Source organism: Lactuca virosa, chromosome 2, assembly GCF_052849685.1.
Source record: "Lactuca virosa cultivar CGN04683 chromosome 2, Lactuca_virosa_CGN04683_v6, whole genome shotgun sequence".
In the NCBI taxonomy this organism is placed as follows: Eukaryota; Viridiplantae; Streptophyta; class Magnoliopsida; order Asterales; family Asteraceae; genus Lactuca; species Lactuca virosa.
This window is the reverse complement of record NC_136427.1, coordinates 125,266,080-125,280,280: the sequence shown is the minus strand read 5'-3', so window position 1 is coordinate 125,280,280 and position 14,201 is coordinate 125,266,080. Positions and strand designations below refer to the sequence as shown.

The following is a 14,201-nucleotide window of genomic DNA, read 5'->3' as shown; positions in this document are numbered from 1 at the left end:
TGGGAAAGAAAATCTGGTAGTTGATCATCTGAGCCGACTGATCCCACCTAAAGACTCGACACCGATTCACGAAACCTTTCCTAATGAGCATCTTTTCGCGGTTCAGAATCTGACATGGTTTGTTGATATAGTAAATTATTTGGTCTCTATAGAACTCCCTTTAGATCTCACTCGAGCTCAGAAAGATAAAATAAAGAAGGAGGCGAGAAGATACGTTTGGGACGAGCCCTATTTATGGAAATATTATGCTGATCAAGTTATTAGAAGATGTGTGCCCGAAGATGAAGTTAAATCAACTCTGAACTTCTGTCATTCTAAAGCTTGTGGAGGGCATTATGGTCCACAACGAACCGCACACAAAGTTTTGGACAACGGTCGTTATTGGCCCCATATTTTTCACGATTTGTTTCTGTTTTGCAAAAACTGTGACCGGTGCCAAATGACCGGAACTTTAACTTCTTGGAACCAGATGCCACTCACTCTGATCTTAGTATGTGAAATATTTTATGTTCAGGGAATAGACTTCATGGGTCTATTTCCACCATCGTTTGGGTTTGTGTACATCTTGCTAGTAGTGGATTATGTGTCAAAATGGGTTAAGGCAAAAGCTACTCAAACAGATGACGTGAAGTTTGTGGTTGATTTCATTAAAACCAATATTTTTGCTAGGTTCGGTACACTAAAGGCCATCATCGGTGATCAGGGCATGCATTTCTGCAACCGCACCCTCAAGGCTATTCTGAAGAAGTATGGTGTTACGCATCGGGTGTGAACTGCTTATCACCCACAAACCAATGGGCAAGTTGAAGCTTCTGACCGACAGATTAAGGGTATCATTGAAAAAAGGATCAACCCGATTAAGAAAGATTGGAGTATTCGGTTGGATGATGAATTATGGGCTCACAGGACGACATATAAAACTTCAATCGGAATGTTGCCTTATCGAATCATTTTTGGGAAGTTATGTCGACTTCCCGTGGAGTTACAGCACTGAGCATACTGGGCTGTTAAAAAGTTTAATATGAGCATGGATGAAGTCGGAAAGAAAAGAAGGTTGGATATTCAAGAGCTGGAAGAAATTTGGAACGATGCTTATGAGAACGAAGCAATTTACAAGGAGAAGACAAAGGCTTATCATGACAAGATGATCTCGCTAAAAGTATTTATTACCGGTCAAAAGGTACTCTTGTATCATTCTCATTTTAAACTTATTTCCGGTAAATTGATGTCTCGTAGGGTGGGACCTTTTGGTGTTACTAATGTGTTTGATCATGGTGTCATAGAAACTAAAAGTGACCAAATAGGAAAAAATTTCAAGCTTAATGGTCACCGGCTCAAAGCGTTATGAAGGGTTCCAAGTCGAGAACGAAGAAGTGGAGGTAGTAGAGATCTTGACATACCGAAATTGAAGGAATCAAGTAACAACGTCGAGCCAACGACAGTAAAAACGGGCAGCTTACCGGGAGGCAACCTAAGTGTTTGAAGTTTTTATTTCTTTTTGCAACTTTTCTTTATTTTTGGTGTGTTTTCTTTTAGAAGTTTATTGTGTGGTTTTTAAAATGAATCGTGCTTATCAAACGTGGGAAACAGAGAGAGTTTGCATATTAAAAAATTTTCAAAAATCGGGTCAGATTTTCAAAAATGCGATCGTATTTTCTGTTTATGCGATCGCATAAATGTTTCGAGGTTTTTAATGTTGATTTTCGAGAAAAGCTGAAAATTGCGATCGGGGAATGATTTATGCGATCGAAGAAATACTTATGCGATTGTAGATATATATTTTTCGTTGGCATTTGTGGTTCGAGGATTGCTAAACTCAATTTCAAGAAAAAAAATAAAATATGCGATCGCATAAACATATCTACGATCGCAAATTTTTTTTTTTAAAAAAAAAACATTCGCATTTAATATTTGAGGCTTGTAATAACCGAAACGGAAGAAAACAAAAAAAATGTGACTGCTTATGCAATCGCAGAATGGTCGTAGTCTTTCAAAAGCGCCTTTCAGTGCGCTTTTCCGCCTCATTTTACCTCACACACTTTCAGAAATCCAAAAAGTATCTCTGGTTTCCCTTGTCACTCGAAAAAAACACTCAAAAAGTCATAAAATTCTCATTTTTTGTCCAAATCAAGCATAAAAGGTATCAAAGTCTTCCTTTTTACATCTATTACACTTGTATGCTTCTGAAAACGTGATTACCAGGTCGAAATTTTCTAGCATTTCCTTATTCTTCATTTTTAATTTTTAATTTTCCTTAAGTTACTTTTTCATATCTACACCTTGTTAAAGCAAATCAGGAGCTGGAAATTGGATCGTTTGTTCTAGGCCTTAAATAGAAGAGTTTCCTGGAAAAAAAATCAAAAAACCAAAAAAAAATCAGACGCAAAAAATACACTGCTGCTCAGCGCGCAGTCAGTTATATTCTTTATTATATATCCATGTGAGCTTGCGTATCCGACTGGGAGTAGTTAGTCAGTTATTTGTGCCAGACCTGTCCCTATTCCCCACTTACCTGAAACATGCCTCCCAAACCTCAGCATCGACGTCGAAACGCTGACATTCCAGACGACAACCCATTTACCATTCAATAGGATGGTGTAGTAGTAAACCTGAACTCCCTTGTTGCACTAGAAGAGTACAATCGGCTTTGTCTCAGAGAAGTCAGTGCTCAGACCTGTGCTCCCAGTGCCGCTCTTCTTGAGGAGCTGCACATTTCTGATGGGATTCACACTCTCTTTGCCAACATTGGTTGGGAGAGGCTTTTGGACTTCGACTTCCCGACATCACCTCTGTTGACCAGAGAGTTTTTATCTACTCTTAGTGAAGCTACCCATAAAGGTTACTTCACGTTCCGTTGTTTCAGCAACACTTATCAGCTTCATGTAGATCAACTCTATGGTTTTGTTATGTGCCCGCCACGAACCGTTTTGCGAGTCATGTTGGTTTTCATGCACCAACTTTCTATAAATCCATTACTGGTCTGTACACGTACAACTCTTGTTCATCTTATCAGACCAGTATCATCCATGTAATCCTAAAATTGGTCTGAAAATTATCTGAAAAATTCTTTTTGCACAAGGTGAAACTTCTAAGGCTGGAAAAGTTGAATTGACAATACACTAGGCTATGATGATCGGTGCATACCGTCTGCATTACGATTATTTACTTGTGACAAGATTTCACAAGGTTGTTCTTCTGAGTTCGGTGGGGGGGGGGATTTTTTGTGGTAGTTTAATCACTTTCATCGCCCGTGTTATTACTGATCAGATTCCCTGAGAGTACCAGTTCTTCGAGGGAGCTTCTTCGCGTCTTACTCTTCAAAACCTCGATAGCATGCATATGTGTCGATAGCCCCAGGTGTCTATATCTAGATGCGCGAGCATAATTGAAGGTTTGTATGGATCGAATACATTTTCAAGTATAATAAACAACAACAAACTAACTAATCAAAATAAAGAACGGAAAAGTAAAGAACACAAAGAATTCACCAAATTGTCTTTCACCAAGAAAGGGTTTATCTTCACCGAGAAGGGGGTTTTCTTCACCAAGAAGACGGTTTGTCACAAAGATGGTCGCCAAGATGATTAACGACACCAAGCCATTGTGCATTAGGGTTTCACCCTAATGTTGTATATATACTAAACTAATTTAGTGAATCCCTTAAATAAAGGGATTGAATCTAATCTACATATAAACAGATCCTTATCATCAAGATATCGGATTTGTTATCTATTTTATTTACATAGTATAACTACCTAATATACAAAGATATCTTCCACTAAGATCATGAACTTCACGCTAATGCTGAACACTCTTGAGCTGACGTTGGCACGGGTGCTAACGTTGACGTTGGTGGTCAGCGTGTAATTATGTTTGACTCAAAGTGTAATTGTGTTTGACTCATCAAATCATATGGTGTGACCTTACAATCTCCCCCTATCTGATGATGTCAAAACTAATCTTCAATAAATTCTTCAGCTTGTGCTCCCTCTATGAGTAAAAAATTTCTTTAAGTTATTCAGCTTTAAGTTCTTCAGCTTTTGCTTCCCCTAAAAGAATGTATTGATTCTTCCATTTTTGGTTATCAGCAATAGAAGCAGTAAGATCAGCGGAAACAATCAGCGTATAGCAGTGTAATGATAGATGATAAGAATATGATAGAATGTTGATATCAGCTCCCCATTAGCTTTAGCTCCCCCATCGGATAAACAACATTTGAGTTTTACTCCCCCTTAGATGAATAACCTTCTTCTTTTAAGAGTGCCTGCTATTCGATGAATGATCAAGTAACAATGTAGCAGAACTAGACATTTCTCCCCCTTTTAATAGCATCAATAAACATTTCCTTCCTTTTTTGTTTTTTGCTTTTTTTATTTTGATTTTTTTTTCTTTTTGTTATTTTAAAGGAGACAGCAAGTAACCTGAATTAAAAAGAAAAACATCAAATAAAGTTAGAGGATAAGATAGGTGTATCACATTATTGTGTTGTTACAATAGTAGATCATTTACACAGAATTGCAAAGTCTCATCAGTATATGGTTTTATACGCTGAATCATTAACTTCTTTTATTAGAATAATTGTTAGGAAAGAATGGGTAGGTACATGTAATACATCACGGACAATGATAAACCCATCGGCACACAGTTCTCAAATTCTCATCAGCGTTTGGCTTCATACGCTGAATCATGAAATTCAAAAGAAGAATATATGGCAAGAATGGATTAGTGCGTGTGATAAGCTACGCTACATAGCCTAACCATCCGCATAGACTTTCAAACTTTTATCAGTATGTGGTATCGCACAATAAATCATCAGGTTCATATAAAGAAGACTTGTGGAAAGAAGTAGGATGTCTCAATCATGTTGAGGTGAAATCAGCGTGAATCATTGATATGGAATCACTCATTAGCAAGAAGTGGTTTAATCCTTGCATAATAGAATACTGAAACATCTAACAGGTCTATTTCACTCCTGAGTCCCTTCCGACTCTCTATGTCCCTTCCGACTCCCTGAGACCCTTCTGACTCTCAAAGTCCCTTCTGACTCCTTTGGTATCTTTCAATCGGTACGAATCTATTTCACCCCTACAGCTAAGCATACAATCATACTAGCAAGAGTCATAAAGACAACAAGCACATACATACATATCAGTAAATGTCACAAAGATCACTACTATACTACAACATAATCCAGTGGGTCGGCATTGGTGCCCTCGACCCACAAGTACAATGAGGAAACTCACCTCAATCTAAAGATAGACAAATCACACTCTCGGGCTCCTTCTACCACGGCTCCTCACACTGAACATTATCTAAATTAACCCTAATAAATAATCAGGGTAATAACCAATAAAAGGTCCATATTATAATCTAACACGCTAAGGGTGAAGACCATTTTACGCTTCTCTTATTTAACCCATCCAACCATGGCCCAAACTCATAAACACCTAAGGCCCGACAATGGCCCAAACCCATAAAGACCTTAGGCCAAAAATTGGCCCCAGGGACCAAAATATGTCAAAAACCATAACTAGCATATATCTAAACAAGGAGTCACTAAGATTGAGACTTTATACGTTCTGAAAGATGATGAAGGTGAATAGATTTTGGATCCACAAGCTTAAGCCAACAAATGCTTCTCCAAAGGGTTCTTCTTTCTTCAAGATGCACCAAAACACACAAAAACGCTCAATACTCTCTAAAAGGGAATAAGGTTTCGTGAGAACTACTTTGGGATGAAAGAGGTTGATGATAGAAGAGGCCTTGAGGTTATAAAGTGCTTAAATAGGGTTCAAACCCTAAAATTTAGGGTTTGCCTCTGACTCGAGTACACCCAACATACGCTAGGTACGCCCAACATACCAGGGGGGAAAACCCTGTTTCCAAGATTCATCAAGGTACGCCCAGTGTACCTTAATTACGCCCAGCGTAATAGGCCACCATGCAAAATAAATAAACGCTTAAATTTACCTAGAAACTGGGCGTTACACTTCTCACTATACTGTGTAGGATGCTAGATTGTCTTTGTGACTCTTACATGAAAGATTGTGGTTAGATCACAACACTTGTATGAAAGACTATGGTTGGGTCACATAACTTGTACAAAAGACTATGGTTAGATCGTGGCAGGAAAGACTACAGTTGGGTTGTAGCAACGGAAGTGATTGTAAGACTATGGTTGAATCATAGTATTCACATGGGTTGAAATACAACCCTAATGTTGCGCCTCACTTTTATGTATGTTATGTGGTATTTTTTGGAACACGTTAAGCTTTGTGCTTATGTTTTATGTTTTAAATATTTTTAGGTACTTCGAGTTCCAAAGGGAAGGGCCCGACTTGATCGCACTACGTCCCCTGGAGTTTCATTATGCATTGATTGGTTTGATTTGACTCTGATGTTTGGAGAATACTTTCACTCTGATTCTCTTTTGATACAAACAAACAAATGTTTTTGGTTGATCTAAAATGAAATTTTTATTTAGTATTTTTGGACTATTACACTTTGTATATTTCTTTTTTTTTGTGAAATTCTTATATATATATATATATATATATATATATATATATATATATATATATATATATATATATATATATAGAGAGAGAGAGAGTAATGATCATTTGAGAACTTATAGTTTCCCGATGTCACACCCCCGAACCGGGACGGCGGAAACGTCCGGGGGTGGATGACTTCATGTACAGTATCATAACAATTGAATATGAATGAAACATAGCAACCAAACATCATACATTGGAAATACACACTTACATAGTTTACATATTGAACTTGTTCATCGGTTACACAAAAGTAAGAAAGTAAAATTTCTTGAAGTCGCACCACTTGATCTCATAGTCGAGCTTATTACCTGCTACTGGATCCCTGAGAATACAAGTCGTTTTGAAAAGCGTCAACTAAAAAGTTGGTGAGTTCATAAGCATTTTTGTATAAAATGGTTTTGTACTTGTTTAGAGTAGATCTCATAGTGTTTTCAAAAAATCTGATATTTTGTATAAAATAATTTGTAAGTCTCGTTCTAAAACTGTGAATATATGCATGTCTGTCCTAGGTTATCTTTTGTTTGCAAAAGTGAAGTGAATATTCCCAGATAATCCGATATTTTCTAAAAAGAAATGGTTTGAAATATTTGTGTCCGATCTTATATTAATGCATGTGTGTTAATGTTTGCGAGAATAGAAAGAGAATGATCCCATACAACCCGATGTTGTCCGCGTAAGAGAATGTTGGAATCTCAACCCCCGAGGTTGAGTACCAGCGCGTATAGGTTACCGTTTTATCCAAAAAGAAGGTTTCCCGTAAATTTTATAACGTTAATTCCTCTAAGTGAGTCGCTATAACCATACTAGATAATGACAATTTCGCCTGTCATGGCGTTTTTCGGACGCCGACAGAATAGAATAAGGTTTTTGCCACCCTAGACTGGCCTAGTCTAACTGTAGCGAACAGCTCAGGTGTGGGGTGTCACCCCCGTATAGATCTATACACAAACTCCCGCTCTCCCTCCAGGATACTCTGGTTATAACTACTGGCTACGATCGTACACTCAATAGGTGTCAACCGACACGTCTCACTAGATCCTTAATCAAATTTACGCGGAAAAGAAAAAAAACATATAAGGTATATTCCAGGCCAATAAACATGTAAGTGGACAACTAAGACCCACTAAATATGTATATTATTTCCAGACTCAAAAGGAATGAGAATATATATATATATATATATATATATATATATATATATATATATATATATATATATATATCCAGGCCCCAATATACATGTAAAAGGACTATTAAGGCTCACTAAACATGTAAAAGGACACTAAGGCCCACTAAACATGTAAAAGGACACTAATGCCCACTAAACATGCAAAATGACACTAAGGCCCACTAAACATGTACCTATCAATCTCAGGTTGATAGGTTGTGTTGAAATGAAACTGTATGCCCAAATCATCATGGAACCTTGTCTAAAGCCTGGAAGTAAACTTGACATCCTTTTCGAAAATCACTGCAACCGGTATACCATGGCTGGGAGCCACCTTCTTGATGTAGATATCAACCAACTTCTTGGCTGATTAGCTTTCCTGAATAGAAATAAAATGGGCACTCTTAGTTAATCTATCCACGATAACCTAAATAGTATCCAAACCACAAAAAAGTCTTTAGTAACTTGATAATGAAATCCATTGTTATATGCTCCCATTTCCATAAAGGGATATCTAAAGGTTGCAGCTTGTTGCGATGCTTCTAATGCTCGGTATTGACTTTATGACAAGTCAAACATCTTTACGTACCATGAAACATCCTTCTGCATGCGAGGCCACTAATAATCATGTATCGGGTCGAGGTATATCTTCGTCATACTCGGATGAATTGAAAACTTGGATTTGTATGCCTCTTCCATCAATGGTTGTCAGGTCTCATCCGAATATGGAACCAAAATCTACCATGCAAGGTCATCAAACCACTACTATCTATGTCGAAAGCTAAAATTTGTCCCACAATCCTCTTATTCTTCTTATTCTCCTCCTTGACCGCCTCGGTCTGTGCTTTCTTGATTAGTTCTAACAGTAGAGTAACCATCATCATCCTTAAACAAGTCACATAGGGTCGTACTAGTCGTCTTCCAAATCAATCCATCGACTACCACATTGGCGTTGCATAGATGATAAAGAATCTTGTAGTCGTAGTCCTCCACTACGCCAACCATCTGTGATGTCTCATGTTCAGATTCATTTGATTCATCAATGTGACAACCGTCAATTTTTGGCCAAGTCAAAGTCAACCAAAGTCAACGAGTCAAACCGGTCAACTCATCTAACCCTTGTACATTAGGGTTTTCATTATGTTCTTATTGAACAACTCGCAATCTTAATACAAAGTATCACTTAGAGTTTTCACGTGTTCGGAAATTCTAAACCCTAATCAAGGAAAGTGATGTAACTACTCGATAAAACATTATTCCTTAACCCTCAGGGGCATATAACAATCATAACGAGACTTAACGGGATGTACAAACCTTGCGTTGCGAAGCCAAACACTCAAAAAGGTCACAAAAGAAGACTCTCCCAATCTCTTTCACTCTAACTCTCCCAAAACTCTCTAAGTAGGAGAAATCGCTACAAGTGTGTGAAATCTCTCCCAAATCTCTCTCTGTATGAGAAATCTCTCCAAGAATGTGAAATCTCTCCCAAATCTCTCCAAGTATGTCAAATCTCTCCCAAATCTCTCTCTGTATGAGAAATCTCTCCAAGAATGTGAAATCTCTCCCAAATCTCTCTCTGTATGAGAAATCTCTCCAAGAATGTGAAATCTCTCCCAAATCTCTCCAAGTATGTCAAATCTCTCCCAAATCTCTCCAAGTATGTCAAATCTCTCCCAAATCTCTCTCAAAACCTCTTTTGATTTATTTTAAGCATTTGGGGCATCCCGACACTTGACTTGGTGAAAAACCCTTCGAAAAGGGGTGATACCTTGGAAAATAGCCTCTTAGGGCCGAAGTCCCTCTATAGGGACCAAACCCTCCTTGAACCGGAGTCTCCTTGAGTAGCCGCAGCCGTCTAGCCGCAGCCAGCGAGCCGCAGCCACCGACCGCAGCCACATGGAGCACCGCATCCGAACCTGCCTGCGGTAGCTGCTCGGACCGCAGCCTCCCTTGCCTTCGGATCCACTTCATTGACCAAGCCCCGGCTTCGGACCCAAGGCTGCTAAGACCGGAACCACCCTCCTGACTTCAGATTTGCCACTTTTCACCCGGTTTTCGACCACGACTTCGTTTTAAGCCCGTTTTTCATAATTTTAACGCGGGATTTCACCCAAACTTATATTTTGACATATAAGACCCCATATATTCATAAATTCAGCATATTTTTAGGGAAACCCTTATTTAAGAATAAAATCTATTAAGTAAAGATCTTGAGGTGGAGTGTTGACTTTACTTTAGTTTATGACACAAGCAACCACCCCCATGCCCACTCCATGACCAACTATTGTCCTTCCACCATACCTGGTCATTCAAGAGTACTTTCCCCACCATTTGACCAGCCATACTCTTGGTCAAGGCTAAAATCTATACTCTCTCCTAACACTCTCTCATTTTCTCATTTTTCCACCAAAGAACCACACTTTTTCTCTCACTTCTCTCTCTCTCAAATTCGAGATTCAAGGGCTGATCATCAAGTTTTCTTTCACTTTTGGTAAGTGATATTATCCACCTTATGATTATTTAACATCCTTCATCCAAATCATAGCTTGCTTACACAAATATCGTCACATTTGTGTTAGATCTTCAAATCTTCAAGCATCTCCCAATTGTTCTTCAGTTGAACACTTCTTTTCTCCATCATCCATCTACTGAAATCACTCAAGGTGAGTTCATACCCCTATCTTTTCATGTTTTTCTCAAGTTTTAAGGGGGGGAATACGAGTTAAAACACCAAGAACACAACTAAACTCATTTAACAGCCTTCATCAGAAAAGTTCAACTCCATTCACGGACTGTTTTGGTTAAATTAAACATTTTAGTTTTCAAAACTGTATTAGGTGAAAATAGTTCAGGTTCCCACCTTTAAAATGACTACTTGCACATCACCATACGATTTTTCTACGATTTATGGTGATTTTTACAAAACTGCCTATCATTTCAAGAATGAATTCGGACCAATCTGTGAATGTGAACATTGTAACACAAGTTAAAGACTTCCAAAAATCATAATAAAAATTATGGATAAACTAGACATATTTTATGAACTCTCAAAATTTACGGATTCAGTTTTCGACTTCGTATGATTTTTCTATGATTTTTCTAAAACAATACAGAAAGCTTAAAAACTAGTTAACAGCTTATAACTTTCATAACACTTTGTATTATGTTGAGCAAAGTGTATAACAATAGGTTCTAAATATTGAATGTATTTTCTTGTTAGTTTATCATCATAAACTGAAATTTAGTCATTCATGATAAGATTCTTCATTCATTTCGAACACATATAATAAGCTATAATAAGCATAGTTTATGGATTCATAGCACTAATGTATTTTCATAAAAGAGTTCTTTTACATTACAAACGTTTTGGATAAACTATAATAGGTATAGTTTATGTATCATTTACATTTCAAACTTATTTACCAAAGGTTTTCAGTTCAGTTCACATAAATCTAATAATGAATAAATTTGTGAGACGTTCCCTTCGTGTTACCTTCATGGTAACAAAGTCAAAAGTCCTGTAAATTGTAACCAGAGTCTCTTGTGGGGAGAACGTGATAGTTGTGTATAGATCTATATTGGGTTTGACAAACCCACACCTGAGCTGCATGCAACAGCTAGACCGGCAGGTCTGTGGTGGCAAGTGTCATTTAACGTGAAGAACGTCGTATTACGAGGCCTGAAGAACGTCGTATTACGAGGCCGTCCGATTCATAGTATGGTTATAATAACTCACATGCGGTATTAACAAATCATAAGATTTTCGGGTTCTTACTTTTAAATTAGCTAGTTATGTCGATTTAACTCACATGAATTACTTTAAGTATGGAAATATACTTGTTTTCGGTCCTGGGATTTAGGACCACCTAACTTTAAAAAGGGTTTATGCCGATTTAAAATCGCTTTTATATCTTTAAGTATGGAAAATACTTGTTTATTTTCGGTCCTGGGATTTAGGGCTACCTAACTTTTATAAAGAAAATATTGGATTTTCTGGAAACATACTTTGTCGTTGTTACAAGGAAAACGGTTCTTTCTCAAACAAAACTCTTATGAACTCACCAACTTAATTGTTGACACTTTTTCAAAACTACTTGTATTCTCAGGAAATCAGTGAAACAGGAAAACCAGCATCATTTTGAGGATGGGACGATAAATCGTCAAATAGTTCATTTTGTCATCATAATGTAATTGATTTTGAAACATGTAAACTTATTTTATGGTGCAACCTTTTCAATTATATTTATGATGGTTGTATTTACTTTGAGCACTATTATACGCGTTGTTGTGATACTATACATGAAGTCCTCCACCCTCGGACGTTTCCGCCATCCTTGGTTTGGGGGTGTGACAGATTGGTATCAGAGCATTGTTTATAGTGAACTAAGTATATCAAACCACATAAGATATACAACCTATAAATGCATTGGGACTAAGGTCTCTGATTTAACATTTTTCAAATAACTATACTTTTAGAAATAAATAGTTTCTTGTTAAAAGTATACATGCAGGCATACATACTAAGATCAGCATCATCCTAGAACAAAACAAAAGAAATGATTGTTGAATGGCACAAGTAGGCTTGGGGATGTATAGTCAGGTCTGGGAATGACATAGCCTGATCAACTATGTCTAACCCAGAAGTGATTAGTATATGCCCGAGAATGGTTGTGGCGTTGCAACAAGTCTAAAAACTTGCCAATTCTATCTACAAACAAACATCGAAAAGCATAAGTCCAACATTAAAATACTATAGGAGTATTTTGTGATAACATAACCAACTTATGTGAAAACTAAAGACCCCTATTAGTAGGTCTTTAACGACTGAGTGCATACGCCAAGGTTATACATAATTAAAGATATTATAGACTCAGAATCTATGACTGCTGCTCTACTTCCTGTTCCTTGTTTGGTTATGGACTTAGAGTAGAGTCATTTATTCGAAGGTCTATTCTATCTCAGATTATGTATAACTGGTATGCACTATGTGATTATAGACGTGACTGATAAGGATCACCCCCTATAAGTAATTAATTATAGGGTTAGACGCCTATTAATTATCTCTTCCACTCCTATTATCGCACGTATAATATAGCAAGATCCTACTTACCAGGCGACCCCTACCAAAGAAATGGTGGATGGTTATGAGAAGAATCAGAAGCGGAACCGGAGGTAATCAACCCTCCATGCATAGCCAGGGTTCCCGCGAACCGTTTCGACTACATCGGACATGTGCCCCGTTGGGCAACCGTGATCGAGGGTTGGAGTCGACGGCAATGATAGCAATCACCACGTGGAGACCAACGAGGGTGCTATGACCTCAACCACGGGGGACCGACTGACAGAGCCCTCCCGGCAAAGACCCGGCGGATCGCGAACATCGGGGATTAAAACAGGGAGACTGCAAACCGAGTTCGAAAACTGCGCGCTACTACAGACCCTACCGTCTCACGTACCCGAGACTCGGAAAGAGACTGCTATTTCAGAGACTAACTTCCTTCTTAGGACCTTATCGCCGCTCGGGTAGAGACAAAAGAGTAACAGGGTAGGCACACGGCATTCGAAGAGAGAATGGGTGCAACCAAGCGTCGATTGGCAGAGCTGCAAGGTGCATCGACTTTGCCTCGGGCATCGCAAAGGAGGGATCGTCGTGAGTAAAGTTCATACCGCTCACAAGACCTTGTAAATTAGGTTCATGAGTATGCGTTGGTGCTATTCTATTCTATGGGTGAGCACAACACTGCGATTTAAACGGTTATACTAATTGAGAGATCTATTTGCTATCAAAACTTTTCCTTGGATGGATGTGAGGTATACCTGCATCGAGGTCAAAATTTTCTCCGAAACCATAATTACTAGAATCATATTAACAAGATGGGCTTAGGACATACCTAACAGACTCGGAGGTCTATTTAGTCTTAATTATATAACTAAGCATACATCAATTGGTCGTAAGAAGGACCTAGCTTGGATCAAATTACAAGGTTTCAATTGGATACAAAACTACTAAAATACATGAGTTTATCATATATAGGCTCTCGTTATGAACTGTTTTCAGAACACCATAAACAACCGAAATACGTTACAAATTGAACTAAGATAAACTTAGTTAGAAAACTCGCGACGTATAAACCCTTATTCAAGACTCACTATCATCTCACCTTTTTAAGCCTCATAGTTAAAAGGTGCCCTTTTCGTAGACCTATAGGGGTGCGATCATACCAGCACTGATACACCGGACCCCATCAAAACTCCTTGGCTAAGTGTGTTTGGGCAAACATGATCCTAAGACAAGTAAAGCTTAACGCCTGTACGAAACCTACTTCTACCCACTACTATAACTCCGTCTCAGGAACGTTAGCAGAAACACTAAGAATAGTACATCAATGTGCAAAAATTTATATAGGTGTATATAAATGGTAAGGATATAACTAGAGAATATCATCCCTACTCACGACATCGTTTCTCCTCAT

General features: G+C 38.1%; 1 protein-coding gene across 1 annotated transcript; it reads left to right on the top strand.

The window, feature by feature from the left end:
* Positions 1-1,027: 1,027 nt before the first annotated feature.
* Positions 1,028-1,348, top strand: LOC145157735 (uncharacterized). Its single transcript, XM_079076732.1, has one exon. It carries the CDS (start codon positions 1,028-1,030, stop codon positions 1,346-1,348), a length of 321 nt encoding a protein of 106 aa, XP_078932858.1.
* The last annotated feature ends 12,853 nt before the right edge of the window (positions 1,349-14,201 follow it).

What these genes read in the sequence shown, in the direction of transcription:
- LOC145157735 (XM_079076732.1), top strand. Translation starts at nt 1,028, where the DNA reads ATGGATGAAGTCGGAAAGAAAAGAAGGTTGGATATTCAAGAGCTGGAA.